The following is a 15,605-nucleotide window of genomic DNA, read 5'->3' as shown; positions in this document are numbered from 1 at the left end:
CGTGCAAACCCACCTCTGTATCAGGACACTTACAATTGGGAATCCACCCATAAAGGCAAAACGAGCAAACAAATCCTGATCTGACAAAATAACTTCACATGGAGCCTGCAAAGGAACTCACTTTTGTCCTCAGTCCACACCCTAGAGCAGGGATCTGCCAAACCCCAAGTATAAATATTCATTAAAAAGCCCTCTGCTTGGGATGCAGTCACCGAGACAGCCATTTCCTGCCCATTATCTCTTAGGGCAGGAAATCAACAGTTCCACTCAGGCGGTAACCACCGAGCCCTGCCACGCACACTTCCACTGGGTGGCTTAACTTTGCCCAAATGAGGGCCATGTAGTTGTAACCTCTCTGAAACCCCAAAATAGCATTTCATAGCAGTAAAGCAGATCTGAATGTAGCTGCCCTTGTATTTAGTACTGAGCACAGCAGCTCCTGGTATGATATTCCACCTTGAGCTTTTGCTTGGAGTGAGGTGAATGGGAGCATGCTGGCACAGTGGGTTGGTAGCATCTACAAAGAGAAGGATGTCTGTGTGATCAATAATTTTGACTGCACCGCCCCTGACACTGACAAAGATGACTAGTCAAAATAATGGCTCCTTCTGCTGAGGACAACTTCAGGCTGATCTAACTGTGGTCTCTGGGAAAAGACTGTCTCAGCACCCAATCCTGTTCTTTATAACAACAACAACAGAGCTTTTCTGCCAACTTCAGAGGAGCAAGTCCCTGAGCTATTCTTATGCCAAGAAGCTGTACTTTCCATAAAAAACAAATCCTAATATTATAGGACACCACACTGTAGTGGCACTTTATGAAGAAGCAGGAGTAAAATCTTGAGGAAATTTAAAAATTATTACAAATGCACTGTAAATACAGCTCTTCTACTTACCTTTGGTTTCCAGCCTCTGATCGCTTCCAATCAAACAGTCTTTGATGTCTGCACCCTTCTCTATCACTGCGTTATGACAAATAACACTGCCCTGAAGACAGCACCTACAACATAAACACAAAGTAAAGCAAGAAAATAATTTAAAATGACAGGTACAAACCAAAGGTATCCACCAGAATATGTAACGAGCCTGTGACACGATCCTGTAAGTAGGTTCAGTTCTGCTCTTTTCTTAAAAACTCCACTATTCTTCTCCTGATCCTCACACCCAGTTGCTGGAAAAACTGAAATGCCAGCTGTCAGAACGGGTTTGCAAAAAAGGGTTTCCAGTTTTACCTCCTGTTAGAACAGCTTTCCTCTACATTTCCTTAATAGAATAAATACAGCCAGAGGATTTCATAGACAGGGCACTGGCCTGGGACTTGGGACCTGGATCAAGTCTTGTATTTTCCACAGACAGTCTGGGTAACTGCGGGGGTGGTTTCTCTGCTTAGCTCCCCAGTTAAAAAGAGAAGCAGCAGCCCAGTCCTTCCCTGTGAATTTTGCTGAGCAAGTTTCATATGTTTCAACTTGCCAGGCACTAAGAAAACGTGGTGAGAAGAGGCAGATCAATACCTTAGCTGGTTGGCTCTGTTCATGTTGCATTCAAGCACCCAAGCACGATTACTCTGCAGTACTAAACCAATGAAACCCACACAGGACCTGCTTTACCTGCCTTGGATATCTTCACACTCTCATAGCCTTTGACACCACAAAATGAAATGCTACATAGCATGGAACTTTAGCAAAGGTCACCTTCTTCCAAAATGTACTTGAATCTGTGATAACCAGCTTTCAGATCTGCCGATCTGATTATCCAGATAGGAAAGAAGTTCAGAGTCCAATTGCTGGCTTCATAATTCCTCTGCTGAGAGATGCTGACTGAGTTACTGCATTGGTCTGAGCCCCTCCATGCAGTAAAATGGAAGTTGTGAATCTTTACTAGTATCTGTGATGTGTCCTGAAATGCTGTTCACTCAGCACCATGAGCAGTGTTAAATGGTATTAAATGTAATTTGTTTCAAAGCTACAGAGAAAAAAGTAGCTATGATACAAATGACTTGCTTCCTTATTTTCACATGTGCAAAGATAGATAGAAGGCCAGAAAATTTGAAGGCACCCAGTATGAAATGTCTAAAAATACTAACACACATCAAAACCAGCTGATTGGGAGGAAGGTATAAGCGACATATATAACCCCAGAGAGATCAGATAATCTGCTCCCCCATATTAATCCTACTGTGAACCATGGTATTTCGTATCTTCTCCCCAGTATTTCTGCTAATATTAATTACAACAACTGTGGATATTCTTGCTATCCTCAGTTGAACAGCTGAACACTATCTGACATTTTGGACTTCAGTGACTTTCTGCATGGCGAGTGCCACAGTTTAATCACCTGTAGCCATTCCCCACCTTGGTCACAGGCATCACCACTACCTGTTGCACTACTGAAACACGGCTGCACCACACCATCAGACTGGCTTGTGGACAGAATTGTTACCCTGGAGTCTGAAGTAACAGCATAGAGGGGTTTTGGTATCAGGTTCAAGACCTGAGCTTCAATCCTGTATTGAATGGAGAGCTAGCTGGCTGTGGTCCTCAGGAGAAGAGAGAAACATCAATCCTCACCTCAGACTGCCCATCACTATTATCTAGTACACAGAATTTGCCATTAAACATATAACAATTCTGTTGCTTGTGTGAGTCAGAGCAGAAACCATCTGCCCCACAAAACCAGCATTAATTCTGCAGGAGTAAAAGCAGTAAAACCGGACCTCAGTCGCAGTGGTTAGCAGTTACGACCCCCCTTGAACAGACTGTCCCCTCTGAACAATTATTCTTTTAACTTGCTTAAACTCCCCCTCCGCTGACCTATAAGGAGGCAATATGAGCAATTATGCTACAAGTAACCAGCTCAGGTTGCTTTGGCAAGGTTTTTACTAACATGTTAATAAGATAAAAAGCGGCAAAGATACACAGCAGACCCCCGCCTGCCTTTGCTCTCACACTGTCATGATCTGCTTCCTTTCCAATAGCCTCGTGTGCCCGCACAGCAGCTCAGGCCATCATCTTGCACAACAGCGGTCACTGAGAGGGAGAGCAACTCTGCATTTGCAGCTGGGCCAGGGAATGGATCGGTGGAGGGAGGACTGCCCACCTCTGCCATCCTGACTTGGCTTTCAACAGGACTAACAAAGGCGATGGGAGAGGTTGCTCATTTCCCACTGAAATGGCTCCCATCCAAAATGCACACTCCAAAATACCTCCTCCTCCATCGCTTGGAGCCAGTCAGACAAGAGCCTTCGCCTGCGAACTTTTAGGTTCCCACCATCTATCACTTCTTCTGAGCACGAGAGCAGCCATGAGTACATTACACCTCTCAGCATTATCCTCATGCAGGAGGATGTTCCCCAACAGAGAAGGGATTTAAGCTGTCGGTCTGGAGTTCAGGATGGAGAATACTGGATGTGTGTTCAGAGCCTACTTGGGGATAGTTTTTCAACTCCCGGAGAAAGAATAGCATTGTAACCAAGAAACTGCTGCTGACATTAACATCAAAGATAAGGGGGGTTCCTGCCAAACCTTTTGTTGGGAGGGACAGGCCAGGGAACCAAGATGAACTTGTCTGTGCCAGGTGCTTGCAAACCAACCCTTCCCCGATGCCAGGGTAAAATAAAACCCAAGAACTCCGCCACCCCAGGAGTTTCTTAAAACTTATAAACCCAACCAACTACAGAAGTTTTTAAAACCATACTCAACGCTCAGATTACCCCAATCACACAAACCAGCAGCGAATCCAGCTTTTATTGCTCAAGTGGAACAAAACTTCAAGAGATAAAAACACAATTTGTGGGTGTTCCCTTCACCCGCTGACAGATGTAACACAGCTATTTTGAAACCACTTGTAAATGCCTTTTTTTTTAAAAAAAAAAGTATGTTATAAAGCCTGCCAAGAGAAGTATTTTGTCTGTTTATTTAATTTTTACTATTTTTTTAACTTGAAGAGTAAGGAATAAACTTTTATTCTCTTACAGGGTAAATATCACATCTCAGGGCACTCTGCTGTATTCTCCTTGGCTAAACAGCCACCACGGTTCCTGCATTGCTTAGCAATTAGGGGTTATTAGTCCTCAAAGGTGCTCTGACAGCATCCAGCTTCATTGACACTGTTGTATGTGCGCATATGCGCACATTTGATGTACTGCTTTATAATGCAAACCATATTTATTTTTTTTCCCGAAAATGTAGTATATTTTTAAACTTTTCAGCACGGTGAAAACGGATATCTTCTGACCTTAAAATCCAAAGAGCATGTTCAAACCCACAAGAGGAACTAATTTGGGGTATTTGATTTATGGCTGAAATTGCAATTTGAATTTGTTTTAAGTGTAATCACAAACTGAAAGTCTGGCAGCTGGGTGTTTTTCAGAAAATAAATAAAAATATTCAGTGTGCGTCTGCATTCTAGAGAGAGCATTTTACAAGCCCAGTCCTGTAGTGGGAACAGATGTAGCTAAGACATTAATTTGTTATACAGGTACAACGTGTGAATGGAAGCATATGAGAGAGAGTGTGCGTGTACGTTTGTGTCTGTGCACGCGTGCATGCGTGTATGTTATGTGCCTGTATCTGAGAGACAAGAGAGGCTGACTTTGAGGCATTTTTTTTTTTTAAAGTGAGAGAACAAGAGCAAAAGGAGTAGTGGCCAAGGAGGCATGGGGGGATTACAAGGATTTAGGTCTTTAAACTGCAGACCACCTAACAAGATCACTCTGAAATGCCACTAATTTCAGTTAAGGCCACAGACCTCCCTTCCTCTGCCCTCCCTCTCTCCCCCATTGTAAACAACTAATCCCAGCAGAAAACAACAGAGAGCAAAATGTACACACATTCTGCAACATTCCAGGTCCTTCTTTATCTTTTATTTATTTTTCTAAAAGGTCAGCGTATGTATGGAGGGAGGGGGGAGGGGAAGAAAGCCAAAAAACCTCAAGTCCATCTCTTGTGTGGGCTTGAAGGAAGCTGGGAGAAAGCAAAGTCCAAGAGCATACAATATGGAGCTTTTATAGCACAGCAATTCCTGGACTCAGCTTACTTTCCCCTCCCTCTATTTGTGGCAAAGTCACATAGCTTTAAACCAAAGGACAGGGTGGTCGATTACATCTGAAAGAAATGTAAAGAATTGTGAAAGAATTCCATCTCCTGTCGAAATTATAAATAAGGAAGTATTAGTCCCAGAGACGGCTGATTTATGCAGCCCTGGAACTGCTGACTTTCAGCCCGAGTATCAGTCTATAAATCAAACTCTTAAATCAAGTGTGTCAATTGCTGCAGCACTGTGATACTTAGGAAAAGCAAGGCACCTACCACTGAAAGCAGGAAGATTGCCAGGGGACTGAGGTGCCGTACCCGTCTTAATTTTCTAAAGTGTAAATCTGAGATCAAACATCCTTTGGGGGAACGGGAAATCAAAATACGCAGCGCTCAGCACACCGGGAGCAGGCTGCAGGAGTCCAAGACACAACCCCCTAATTACAGGCTACCCACTGATTATTTAGGACTCTGTGATTAAAGTGATGAACACTCCTGGGAGAAAGGGGCTTAAGTAACTGAGGTCAAGACCTCAACTGCAGCTCTCGCCCTAGTTGTGCAAGCTCAGGAAGGTATGAATGTCACAGGTTTGCCTTACAGCAAATCTCCTGAAATGCCAATGGAAGTTATCCAGGTCTGCTAGTTTAATCCAATTGTGCCAAAAACCCGACATAATCTCTGTTGGGCAGCAAAGCAAATGAGGTGTCTAAAATGCAACGCTTAAAACTATACACTAACGAGGAAGAAAGAGCCTGGAGCACAAAGCTTAGGACAGCCTGTTGGTACTGCTCTGCCATGCCAAGAAGTCAGGTCTCTTGCTCCTCCAGATGAGCTATGAAACAGAGAGACTGATTCAGGAGTTAAAAGCAAAGGGTGACATGCCTCGGCAGCTACTTTGCTGACTGAGGGGTAACAGCTGTGGATTCCCCTGGGAGCAACATCCCATTCTGCTCTGACCAAGAAGATAACAGTCACAACAGGCACCTTAATAACACTGAGAGATGGCAAGGAGGCAGGTAGAGCTCTAAAACCTATCAGCAACCCCTGAAGGAATCCCCTATTAGCTAGTGAGTCGGTGGCTGGGACACATGATCACAGGGGTGAGGCACAAAGACCATGGGAAAACAGGGAAGAGGCAAAAACACTACTAGGAAACTTGAGAATCTGAAACGTTGCCTTCACCAACACGTGTTACCCACCAACATATTTTGCCACCAACACGCTTTTACACACTAACGAGAGAATTCAGGGCGCTATGAATCTCACGTTATACACTCAAGCAAATACCAAAGAGTACAATAGATGCCAGCAGTACATGCTATAATTTATAGATACATTTCAAAGCAAGCATTCTTAAGTGAATTTGGGCTTTGATCTCCAGTTTTTCCCCTTGGGGGTAACAAAATCATTCTACCACCCCCCCTAAATTCTTCACCCGTCTCTGAGGGTGTTTTTGCTAAGGAACTTGTTTCATGTCTCTTTTCTAGCCAAGCTCATCACTGTGGTATGGCTCCTTTACACTTCTTCCCCACACCCTAAACATTTTGCATTACATATTGCATTTACTTGCCAGCACTCGTATTTTCCAGTGAAAGTTCAACTGACCTTAAAGGATTGCCTCAAACCTACCTTAATGTGTTTTATTAAGTGAAACTTAGGCTGCCGGGGGAGGTCGCCTGGAAGGTTGTGCCTCACCTCTGAAACTTCAGTTAAATCCAGCTGATCTTGGAAAAAACAAATTGGTGGCCTTTTATGTAGCTGCAAGCTTGGTTTTGCACACTTCAGCAAAAGTATGCTGCAAGGAGTTTTACAACAGGAAATCCCACATGCAGGAAAACTGACCTCCCTCTGGATTCTCTTTTGCAGAGTGGGAGGGCCACGTCCTGCATGACTTTACAGACACTCAGCTGATGCCCAGGAAAAGCTATTGATGTCTATATGAAGGTAACAAAGCAGAAAAATTATATGTTTGCTCCCATCTCTGGGTTTGCTTTACTTTCTCACTAGCTGGCACAGTCAGACTGAGCAGGGTAACTGGCACACACAGTACAAAGACACTTTCCCTGGGGTTTTTCAAGGGCAATTCTGGTTTGAGAGCTGTAGCCCTCCATAGGACATTATTGGTTAAATGAGCTTCCATATCATATGGACTAGGTTGACAAGGAAAAGCATTTTCTAAATGTCATCCTTACAAACTGAGCCTGGCTTCTTAGAGCCAAGCTGAACTTGTTCAACCCCACAGTCCCCTTAGGAACTTACAGGTACGATTCTGGCACAGTGTGATATTTTCTTCCTTTTCCATACCCAGGTTGGGGAAGATTTTCAAGAACACCAGAGACACACCCAGATTCCCACCAAAACCCAACAGCAATCAGTTGCTCGTGAAAAATCTCCATACTTTTTGATTAGACCCATGTGGCTAGCAGGAGGCAGAAGCTTATTTATAGCTCTGAAGTCAGACATAACCCTGGCCACCTGAAGAAGCAGACCAGCAGAATAAGAAGAGATGTTTTAAAATGCCACTTTTCAGAGCTGATCTGTGCTTTAAGTTCAACATTTGATGTACAAGATGTTTGGAAAATTGGGAAGAGCTCCTGCACTATCAGGGAAACATCTGCATCTGAGATTAAATAACAGGTGATTTATTTAAGACAGATTGATGTACCAGGAAGCTAGCCAGAAGAAAATTTTTTTTGAGGAGCTGCTAGTAATAATGGTTCAGACATTCACAAGATAACAGGTACTATATGAGAAATATCCTACATACATTAGATACAGCAGAATTTGACTTCAGTTGAAAGTAAAGTAGCTCAACCGCTTCCTGCTCATTGGTTTCCTAGTCTGCCCTCTCTTCAATTTATCTTCTTGAAAGCAAACTCTGTCAGCCAGAGGTTGTCTCTATTCAGTATCTTATACAGCATGTGCATTGAATTAAATAGTAGAATGAAAATTATTTGGTCCCTGACCAAAAAATTTACAGTATAAAACCAAGAGGTGTGACAGAAAGGACAGAATGTAATTGCTACATAATCAAGAGAAATAAGAGCCCTTTTACACCAAGGACTATACCTAGCTTTCTTCATATATTCATGCTTATCCATATCCCATGATATATTGTATCTGTATACACACTTTATCCATATATTTAAGCTGAGCATATGTTTTTTCTGAATCAAGTTCTCATTTTTCATGTGCTTTCTGCGATATCTATTCTAAACTTGTTCTTCTTTATAGGGCTAGCACAGGGCAGGGGGGCAACTAGTGATGTGAGACAAAGTGTCCAGAAGACAACAGCCATTTTAAAAAATGGTTTAAGATACAAAATTTTGGGGAATCACAGCATAAGCAAAGCTTTATTTCCAGCTTTGCAAGCTACGGTGCTGGAAAAAACTTCATCTCCTCATTCCTTCTCATGAGGGAATGTGCTGTAAAATATATTTTACAATTTCAACAAAAGTTGCCTTGGCAATAGGATCATTCCTTTGTACTGCCATTATCCAAGGGGAAAAAGACTACTTACGCACTGAACCCCTATAAACGCTCAATTCCATCCTGGTTTTAATTAGAACTTTCTTCAAACTGCTGACTGTTTCTACATCAGGTGCTGATTTGGCACTATTGAGGAAACAACCAATAAACTTCACAATCAATCTGCAGTTAGTAGTCAATCCAGCTCGGCTTGCTTGTTGTTTTCTTCCTTTGTACATTTTCTCATAGAAAGTAGCAATAAATTGGAGACATGTGGTAAACTAGAGTAGCCTTTAACCAGTCACACGTGGTCTCTCTCCACTCCCCTCACTGAGTAACATTACAGCATCTGTACCATCTACTTTCACACAGGTAGCCAGAACACCTTTAACAAAATCCAACATGTAACTTACTGTCTTCATATGACTGAACAAGGAAAATGCTAGCTTTGGCTGACATAACATTTTCAGTGCCAGTCCTTCCTGCACAAATCTGGGTACTTCGGTCCTTCACGCAAATTTTTAATCCAGCCTATTCTTTCTGCCCAGGGAGTCAGAACTCCCCAAGGTTTACCACATCTCCCTGTGGGACTCATCTAACTTTCCCTCTGTCCTCAATATTCACATCACCTCCCTGCAGCTTTCGTAACCCGCAGCACTCAGCGTCACCTCCCTTGCATTCCAAGTTCCCTGATGCTGCAACACTCTGCAGTTTGCTGCCATCATGTGCAGCCTGACCCGAAACATATCTGCTTGTCTTTTTAACCCCTTCCCTTTCCATGTGGTAACTTTAGCAGTGTGTCATATGGGGAATTTCAGCAATTCTTTTTGGGTAGTATGTTTTTATGTAGTTTCAACAACATGCTGTAAACTTTACAAACACAAGGAGACAGGGTTATTGTTCAGTAGTTCCTACCCCTGCACACACACACACATGATAACCTCAGTCACATCTGCAATCCCAGTCTTACAGTTCCTGAACTGAGACTGTCCACTGCATTGGGCTATCTGGCAACCGTCTGCTGCAAACTCCTTTCTGGATGGAACCCTCTCCCTTCTCCCACTGCTATTCCCAGTTTGGGATAACGCTTGAGGAGTTCAACGGTGAGGAACCTTTTTGAGACATCACATCAAAGTATAACCAGGGACACCAGGATAAAGACAGAGTTGTGCAATCGAAGGGGGAACCATGCAAAGTTCCAGCCAGAGAACTGTTAAATGTCAGCAATGCAAATATCAGAGGAAGGCAGTACCTGCCCGCCAGAGCTTGTGATTCTGCATCCCACAAATTACATCTGTGCTGGCAAGCTCCTGTGCCACACAAAGCACCTTTGACTGCAGACTATAAAACACTCAGGAACGGAGATGTGTCTCTACAAATGGGAATAGAAAGACTAAAATGAACATTGGAACAACTTCCTGAAGTGGTCAGTAAACCTCAAATTGTTCCTGACTTTCAAATGAAGATCATCATCTTCTAAAGTCAACAGCTGCTGAGTTCAACTCAGCAGGTACTGCCTAAAATTCTCTGGCCTATGCCAGGCAGATGACCAGACATTTTGTTTATCTCTTCCATCGTCCAAAATCAAACATCTCCAATGAGCAGTTCTTCTGATAAAATTATAGGTGAGACACGTTGAGCTTCCTTGGTTACTCTGTGAAGATCTGGGACTTCCCAGATGTGGAGGTGAAATCTTGATGCAAATCTCAGGCCATCTGTGTTTTGCTGTCACCCGCTCTGATAATTATAGCAGCCTATTTATGATTTCCATGAAAACATAATTTGAAGCAGAACGCATTCCTGTATTTCCTTGAAAAAAGAAAAGCAGCAAAATTCTGCACTTCAGAGACTAAATCTGCCACAGAGCCCTATGGTACTAACTACCAGTATGTCAACAAGACCATTTCAAAGCATGGCTTACTGTGGACATATTTATCTGAGCTTTTTGTGCTTGCCTCCTCAACTAATCTCTAAGTAGTCCAAAGATCAGGGTTTTTTCCCTACTATAGTCCCATCTCCTGAATCTTTCCCAGGGAAAAGCTCATTTTCCACAACCAAGGAAGAAGGATATACTGTGCACATAACAAAATGGCCAAGTTCCTTTCAGTAAGTGTATACACTGAGATCGTTCTACTAACAAACAAGAGATTTCAAAATCTTTATCTGCAGGGATGGAATAAAGGATTCAACATGCGTTTCCTGTTAATATTATTTGTAATGCTCAGAGCACTTCAACACAAGGTCCTGTATGACCAGAGCAATTAGACATTCCTGCTGCCAGAAGCTAACAAACAAAGTAAAACTACAAGACTGGTAAAAATAAAGCCAATGTTTGAAAAAAACCCCAACAAACCAAACAAAACCCAACTGCCAAAACAGGAATCTAGGTCTTATTTCAAGGAAAGTAAGTGTGCCTAAGTACACCAAATGAAACAGTTATCATGCTCAGGTCAGCATAATTCATTGTGAGATTTTCTGCAAGCCCCAAAACCAGTAATTTTTGTTCTATGAAGAGATCAGGCTGGAGTTAGAATCATAAAATCATAGAATAGTTTGGGTTGGAAGGGACCTTTAAGGGTCATCTAGTCCAACCCCCCAGCAATGAGCAGGGACATCTTCAACTAGATCAGGTTGCTCAGAGCCCCGTCCAACCTGACCTTGAATGTTTCCAGGGATGGGGCATCTACCACTTCTCTGGGCAACCTGTTCCAGTGTTTCACCTCCCTCATCATAAATAATTTCATCCTTATAGCTAGTCTAAATCTACCCTCTTCCAGTTTAAAACCATTACCCTTTGTACTATTGCAACAGGCCCTGCTAAAAAGTTTGTCCCCATCTTTCTTATAAACCTCTTTAAGTAAAGGTTGCAATAATATCTCCCGGGAGCATTCTCTTCTCCAGGCTGAATAACCCCAGGTCTCTCAGCCTGTCTTTGCAGGAGAGGTGTTCCAAGCCTCTGACCATTTTTGTGGCCCTTCTCTGGACCCACTCCAACAGACCCATGTCTTTCCTGTGCTGAGGGCCCCAGAGCTGGACACAATACTCCAGGTGAGGTCTTATCAGAGCAGAATACAGGGGGAGAATCCCTTCCCTCAACCTGCTGGCCACACTTCTCCTGATGTAGCCCAGGATACGGCTGGCTCTCTGGGCTGTGAGTGCACATTGCTGGCTCATGTCCAGCTTTTCATCCACCAGTACCCTCAAGTCCTTCTCGGCATGGCTGCTCTCAATCCCTTCATCCCCCAGACTGTCTTGATTCTGGGGGTTGCCCTGACCCATATGCAGGACCTTGCACTTGATCTTGTTGAGCCTCATGAGGTTCACATGGGACCACTTCTCAAACTTGTCCAGGTCCCTCTGGATGGCATCCCATCCCTCAGGCATCAACTGCACCACTCAGCTTGGTGTCATCTACAAACTTGCTGAGGGTGCATTTGATCCCACTGCCTATGTCACTGATGAAGGTATTAAACAGTACTGGTTCCAGTACAGACCCCTGAGGGACACCACTTGTCACCAATCTCCATCTGGACATTAAGCCGTTGACCACCACCCTCTGGATATGACCATCCAACCAATTCCTCATCCACCGAACAGTCCATCCATCAAATCCATCTCTCTCCAATTTAGAGAGAAGGATGTTGTGGGGGACCATGACAAAGGCCTTACAGAAGTCCAGACAGATGACATCCATAGCTCTCCCCTTGTCCACTTATGTAGTCACTCCATCATAGAAGGCCACTAGGTTGGTCAGGCAGTACTTGCCCTTGGTGAAGCCATGCTAGCTGTCTCAAATCACCTCCCTGTCAATCTATGTGCCTTAGCACAACTTCCAGGAGGATCTGTTCCATGATCTTCCTAGGCACAGAGGTGAGGCTGACAGGTCGGCAGTTTCCAGGGTCCTCCCTTTGTACCCTTTTTAAAAATGGGTGCAATGTTTCCCTTCTTCCATTCACCAGGGACTTTACCTGACTGCCAAGACTTCTCAAATTATCATTCAGAGTGGCTTGGCAACTACATCAGCCAATTCCCTCAGGACTCTGGGATGCATCTCATCAGGTTCCATAGACTTATGTACGTTCAGGTTCCTCCGGGGGTCACAAACCTGATCTTCTCTTATAGTAGGAGGGACTTTGCTCCCCCAGCCCCTGTCTTGCGGTCCACCCACTCAAGAGGTGTGGGAAGAAAGATTGCCAGTGAAGAATGAGGCAAAGAAGTTGTTGAGTACCTCAGCCTTCTCCTTGTCTGTTCTTACCAGTTTGCCAGTCTTGCTCATCAGGGGGAGTAAATCCATCAGAGACATCCTTTTCATTTGCAAATGCCACAATCTCCCAACATAACCAGCTTCAGTCAGCCTGCCAGTGTTACAGATCGCTCCTTCGCAAGTGAGCTATAATGAGGGGACTTCTGCACCAAAGACACAGCAATCCAGGTACCCTGTTGTACTGCACCACCTCTAATGCAAACAGAACAAACAGAAGGGACATCCCCAAGCTACTACAGAGACTGAGGACACTTACAGCTACTGCAGGAGCATTCAGATATACGAAGTTTTCAAGTGACCTATAATTTCAGCTCAATTAGTAGATTTTCTCCAACTATGTAACTCAGTGCAGTCATTTGTCACTGAGCTCTGGGGAGCCGTCCAGAGGGAAACAAGAACAGTTTCCCCGCTGCAGCCTGTCACCTGGGCAGTCAGCATCTCTCAGCACTTGTACTGTTGCATAAATTACATCCCTCTCAGCTTGGTCAAGTATGTCCATCACTCAGCACATATGTAATCTTCGCTATTTTATTGTCTCATTGATGGAAGAATTAGCTGCACAGTGGGAAACACATTAAGAAAGGACTACCAATTATTTTGCCTGTGTTACTAACTTCTTTAATCCTCTGTAATCTCTTCTAAGGGGGGATTCATATTTACTCAAATCACTTCACAGGAGACATATATAATGTAACAGAAGCCCTAAACACCAGGAAAAACAAAAAACCCTGCTATTGGTCCTCCAGAGTATCAAATGCACCAGCCATCGCTGGAGAGTGGATCATAATTTACAAACAGTATGCAATGGCACTGTCCAGGCTAACCCCAGTTCCTTGATCCATTCAGTTGGGAAGGTCATCATCATCTAGGTCATAACCTCTGTTTCTCCAATAATGAGCCAACCACAGCCTAACAATAGGAACCTAGTTTTGTCCTAAGCACCTTGTGGTGTTTCCATCTGCCCAGAGAGAATCTATTTATCCATTTCAGAAGCTGGTATCAAATGTGGTGAGACTATTCAAAACCTTTTTCTGTTTTGGAGATGCAATTTGTGGATCTTGAAGCCACAGGAACTATGGACCAGGATCCTCAAATCACATTACAGGAAAACCATCAAGAGAGAAAACTTTTTCATCTGTTTTTGTTGGTTGGTTGGTTTGGGGTTTTTTTTGGTTGTTGTTTTGGTTTTGGTTTTTTTCTATATTGACATAGTGAACTAAAGCTGCTGATTAGATGGGGGAAAAAAAAGAAAAAAAAGAAAAAAAAAAAGGTAAGATTCAACCCAGAGAAGCTACAGGTGATGTAAATGGTAAGGGAATTTACCAAGGCAGTGCCATGTATAATCATAGCTCTTGATAAATGAACTTAGAATGCAGAGCGATTTTTGCATGTGGTTGTTCCCAGTCTCCCAACTTTCAGAAATTATTTACGCAATCTTTCTTTCTTCTCTGGGTTATCTAAACAGCTTTGTCTTTTCCACAATATGTGCCCTACTACAGTCTTCTCAGCCTACTGCTTCAAGTTGGTATTATTGCAATGAACACTGCTGGGACTAGCCTTCAGCTACCACTCACATTTTACTAGGGCATTAATATAGTAGTCCACTAGTTTGGTGGAGCTGCTCATGTCAGCATTAAAATGTGTATTCTTTAAATGACACAGGTTTTAGCTGCTTCTCAGTGCAGTTCTAGAAGTTTCTAATATACAATACCTTAGATGGTGTTAAAATTGGCTTATTTGCAGGACATCTGCTATGCAACAAAAAACGAATTAGATCTGTTAAGGCACTTTATTATGCTCATTTTGATCCATATTTGGGTCAAACATATACCAACTTTCCAATTAAAGTCCAAGATGTTTTCTGAAATTGGTGATTAGACAAAGCCTGAATTATTTTAGAATGAGACTTCTGTAAAGAGAAGTTGTCCACTGTGGGCAGTTTAAAGCAAAACCACATATAATTTATCTACCTGTTGCAAATGGATCCATAAACACATGTAAGAATCACTGGCATTTTACTAAAAACCTATCAGATTTAATCAAAGTCATGAAAGAGGGTCAAAATACATAGAAATTATTCACTAAGTTACAAGCAAGACTTTCAACGAAACGCAGCACCTAGAATATTTCTGTATGTCGCTACTTGTGCATGCATGACTTCATACCCCTCTAATCTTAAGACTTACCATGATGCAGATTTACACAATATGAATTACGGTATGCTTTGAAATAAAGCTCCATGGTCTATAGTCTTAATTCAGGCTGGAGAGGAATAATTACAAATTTGACCAGTGCATCAGCGTGCAGTAACCACAGAGCAGCTGAAGAGAGTAAACCCCTGGGACTATGAGGTTTTTCATTCAATGGTGGCTACATTGTTTTCACTGAGAGTGACTAGGGATGACATTGTTTTCCAGAAATTCAGAAAAATGTAACCCCCAAAATTAGCTTACCCCTTTTAAAAAAATAGTATCACCATCTTTATGATGCTTGTGAAATTTTGTGGAATGCTTAAGATAACAACTCTGAGCTTGATTTAGGATTTAGAAGAGAATAATCTTATATACTAGTGCAGACACAAGCTGATTTTGGACTCTTCATAAAAATAGCACAATTTATACACTTAGCTGCCTCTGTGATTTAATGGTAGAGCTGCTCACCTCATATGCAAAACCATACCATTATGACTGTGGCATCAATTCATTAATCAAAGTGACAGAGGGTCTCAAGATCAAACGAGAGAGCTTCCAGTACTTCTTATGACAGCAGTGCTTGCGATATAGCCATGCTGCATCCATTTGCAATTGAACTGGAAACCAGCTATTTTCTATACTCAATGGAATT

At 42.8% G+C, this 15,605-nt stretch overlaps 1 protein-coding gene across 1 annotated transcript in view; it reads right to left on the bottom strand.

The window, feature by feature from the left end:
• Positions 1-15,605, bottom strand: part of EIF2B3 (eukaryotic translation initiation factor 2B subunit gamma) — a 103,863-nt gene that overhangs the window by 10,961 nt on the left and 77,297 nt on the right. Inside the window, exon 11 of the mRNA XM_074832179.1 lies at positions 896-999. Within this exon, the coding sequence (XP_074688280.1) occupies positions 896-999 (104 nt within the window). The remainder of the gene's footprint in view (positions 1-895; positions 1,000-15,605) is intronic.

The sequence above is a fragment of the Strix aluco genome, chromosome 8, assembly GCF_031877795.1.
Source record: "Strix aluco isolate bStrAlu1 chromosome 8, bStrAlu1.hap1, whole genome shotgun sequence".
NCBI lineage: Eukaryota > Metazoa > Chordata > Aves > Strigiformes > Strigidae > Strix > Strix aluco.
Note: the sequence above shows the minus strand (reverse complement) of the source record. Positions and strands in the feature narration are given on the sequence as shown.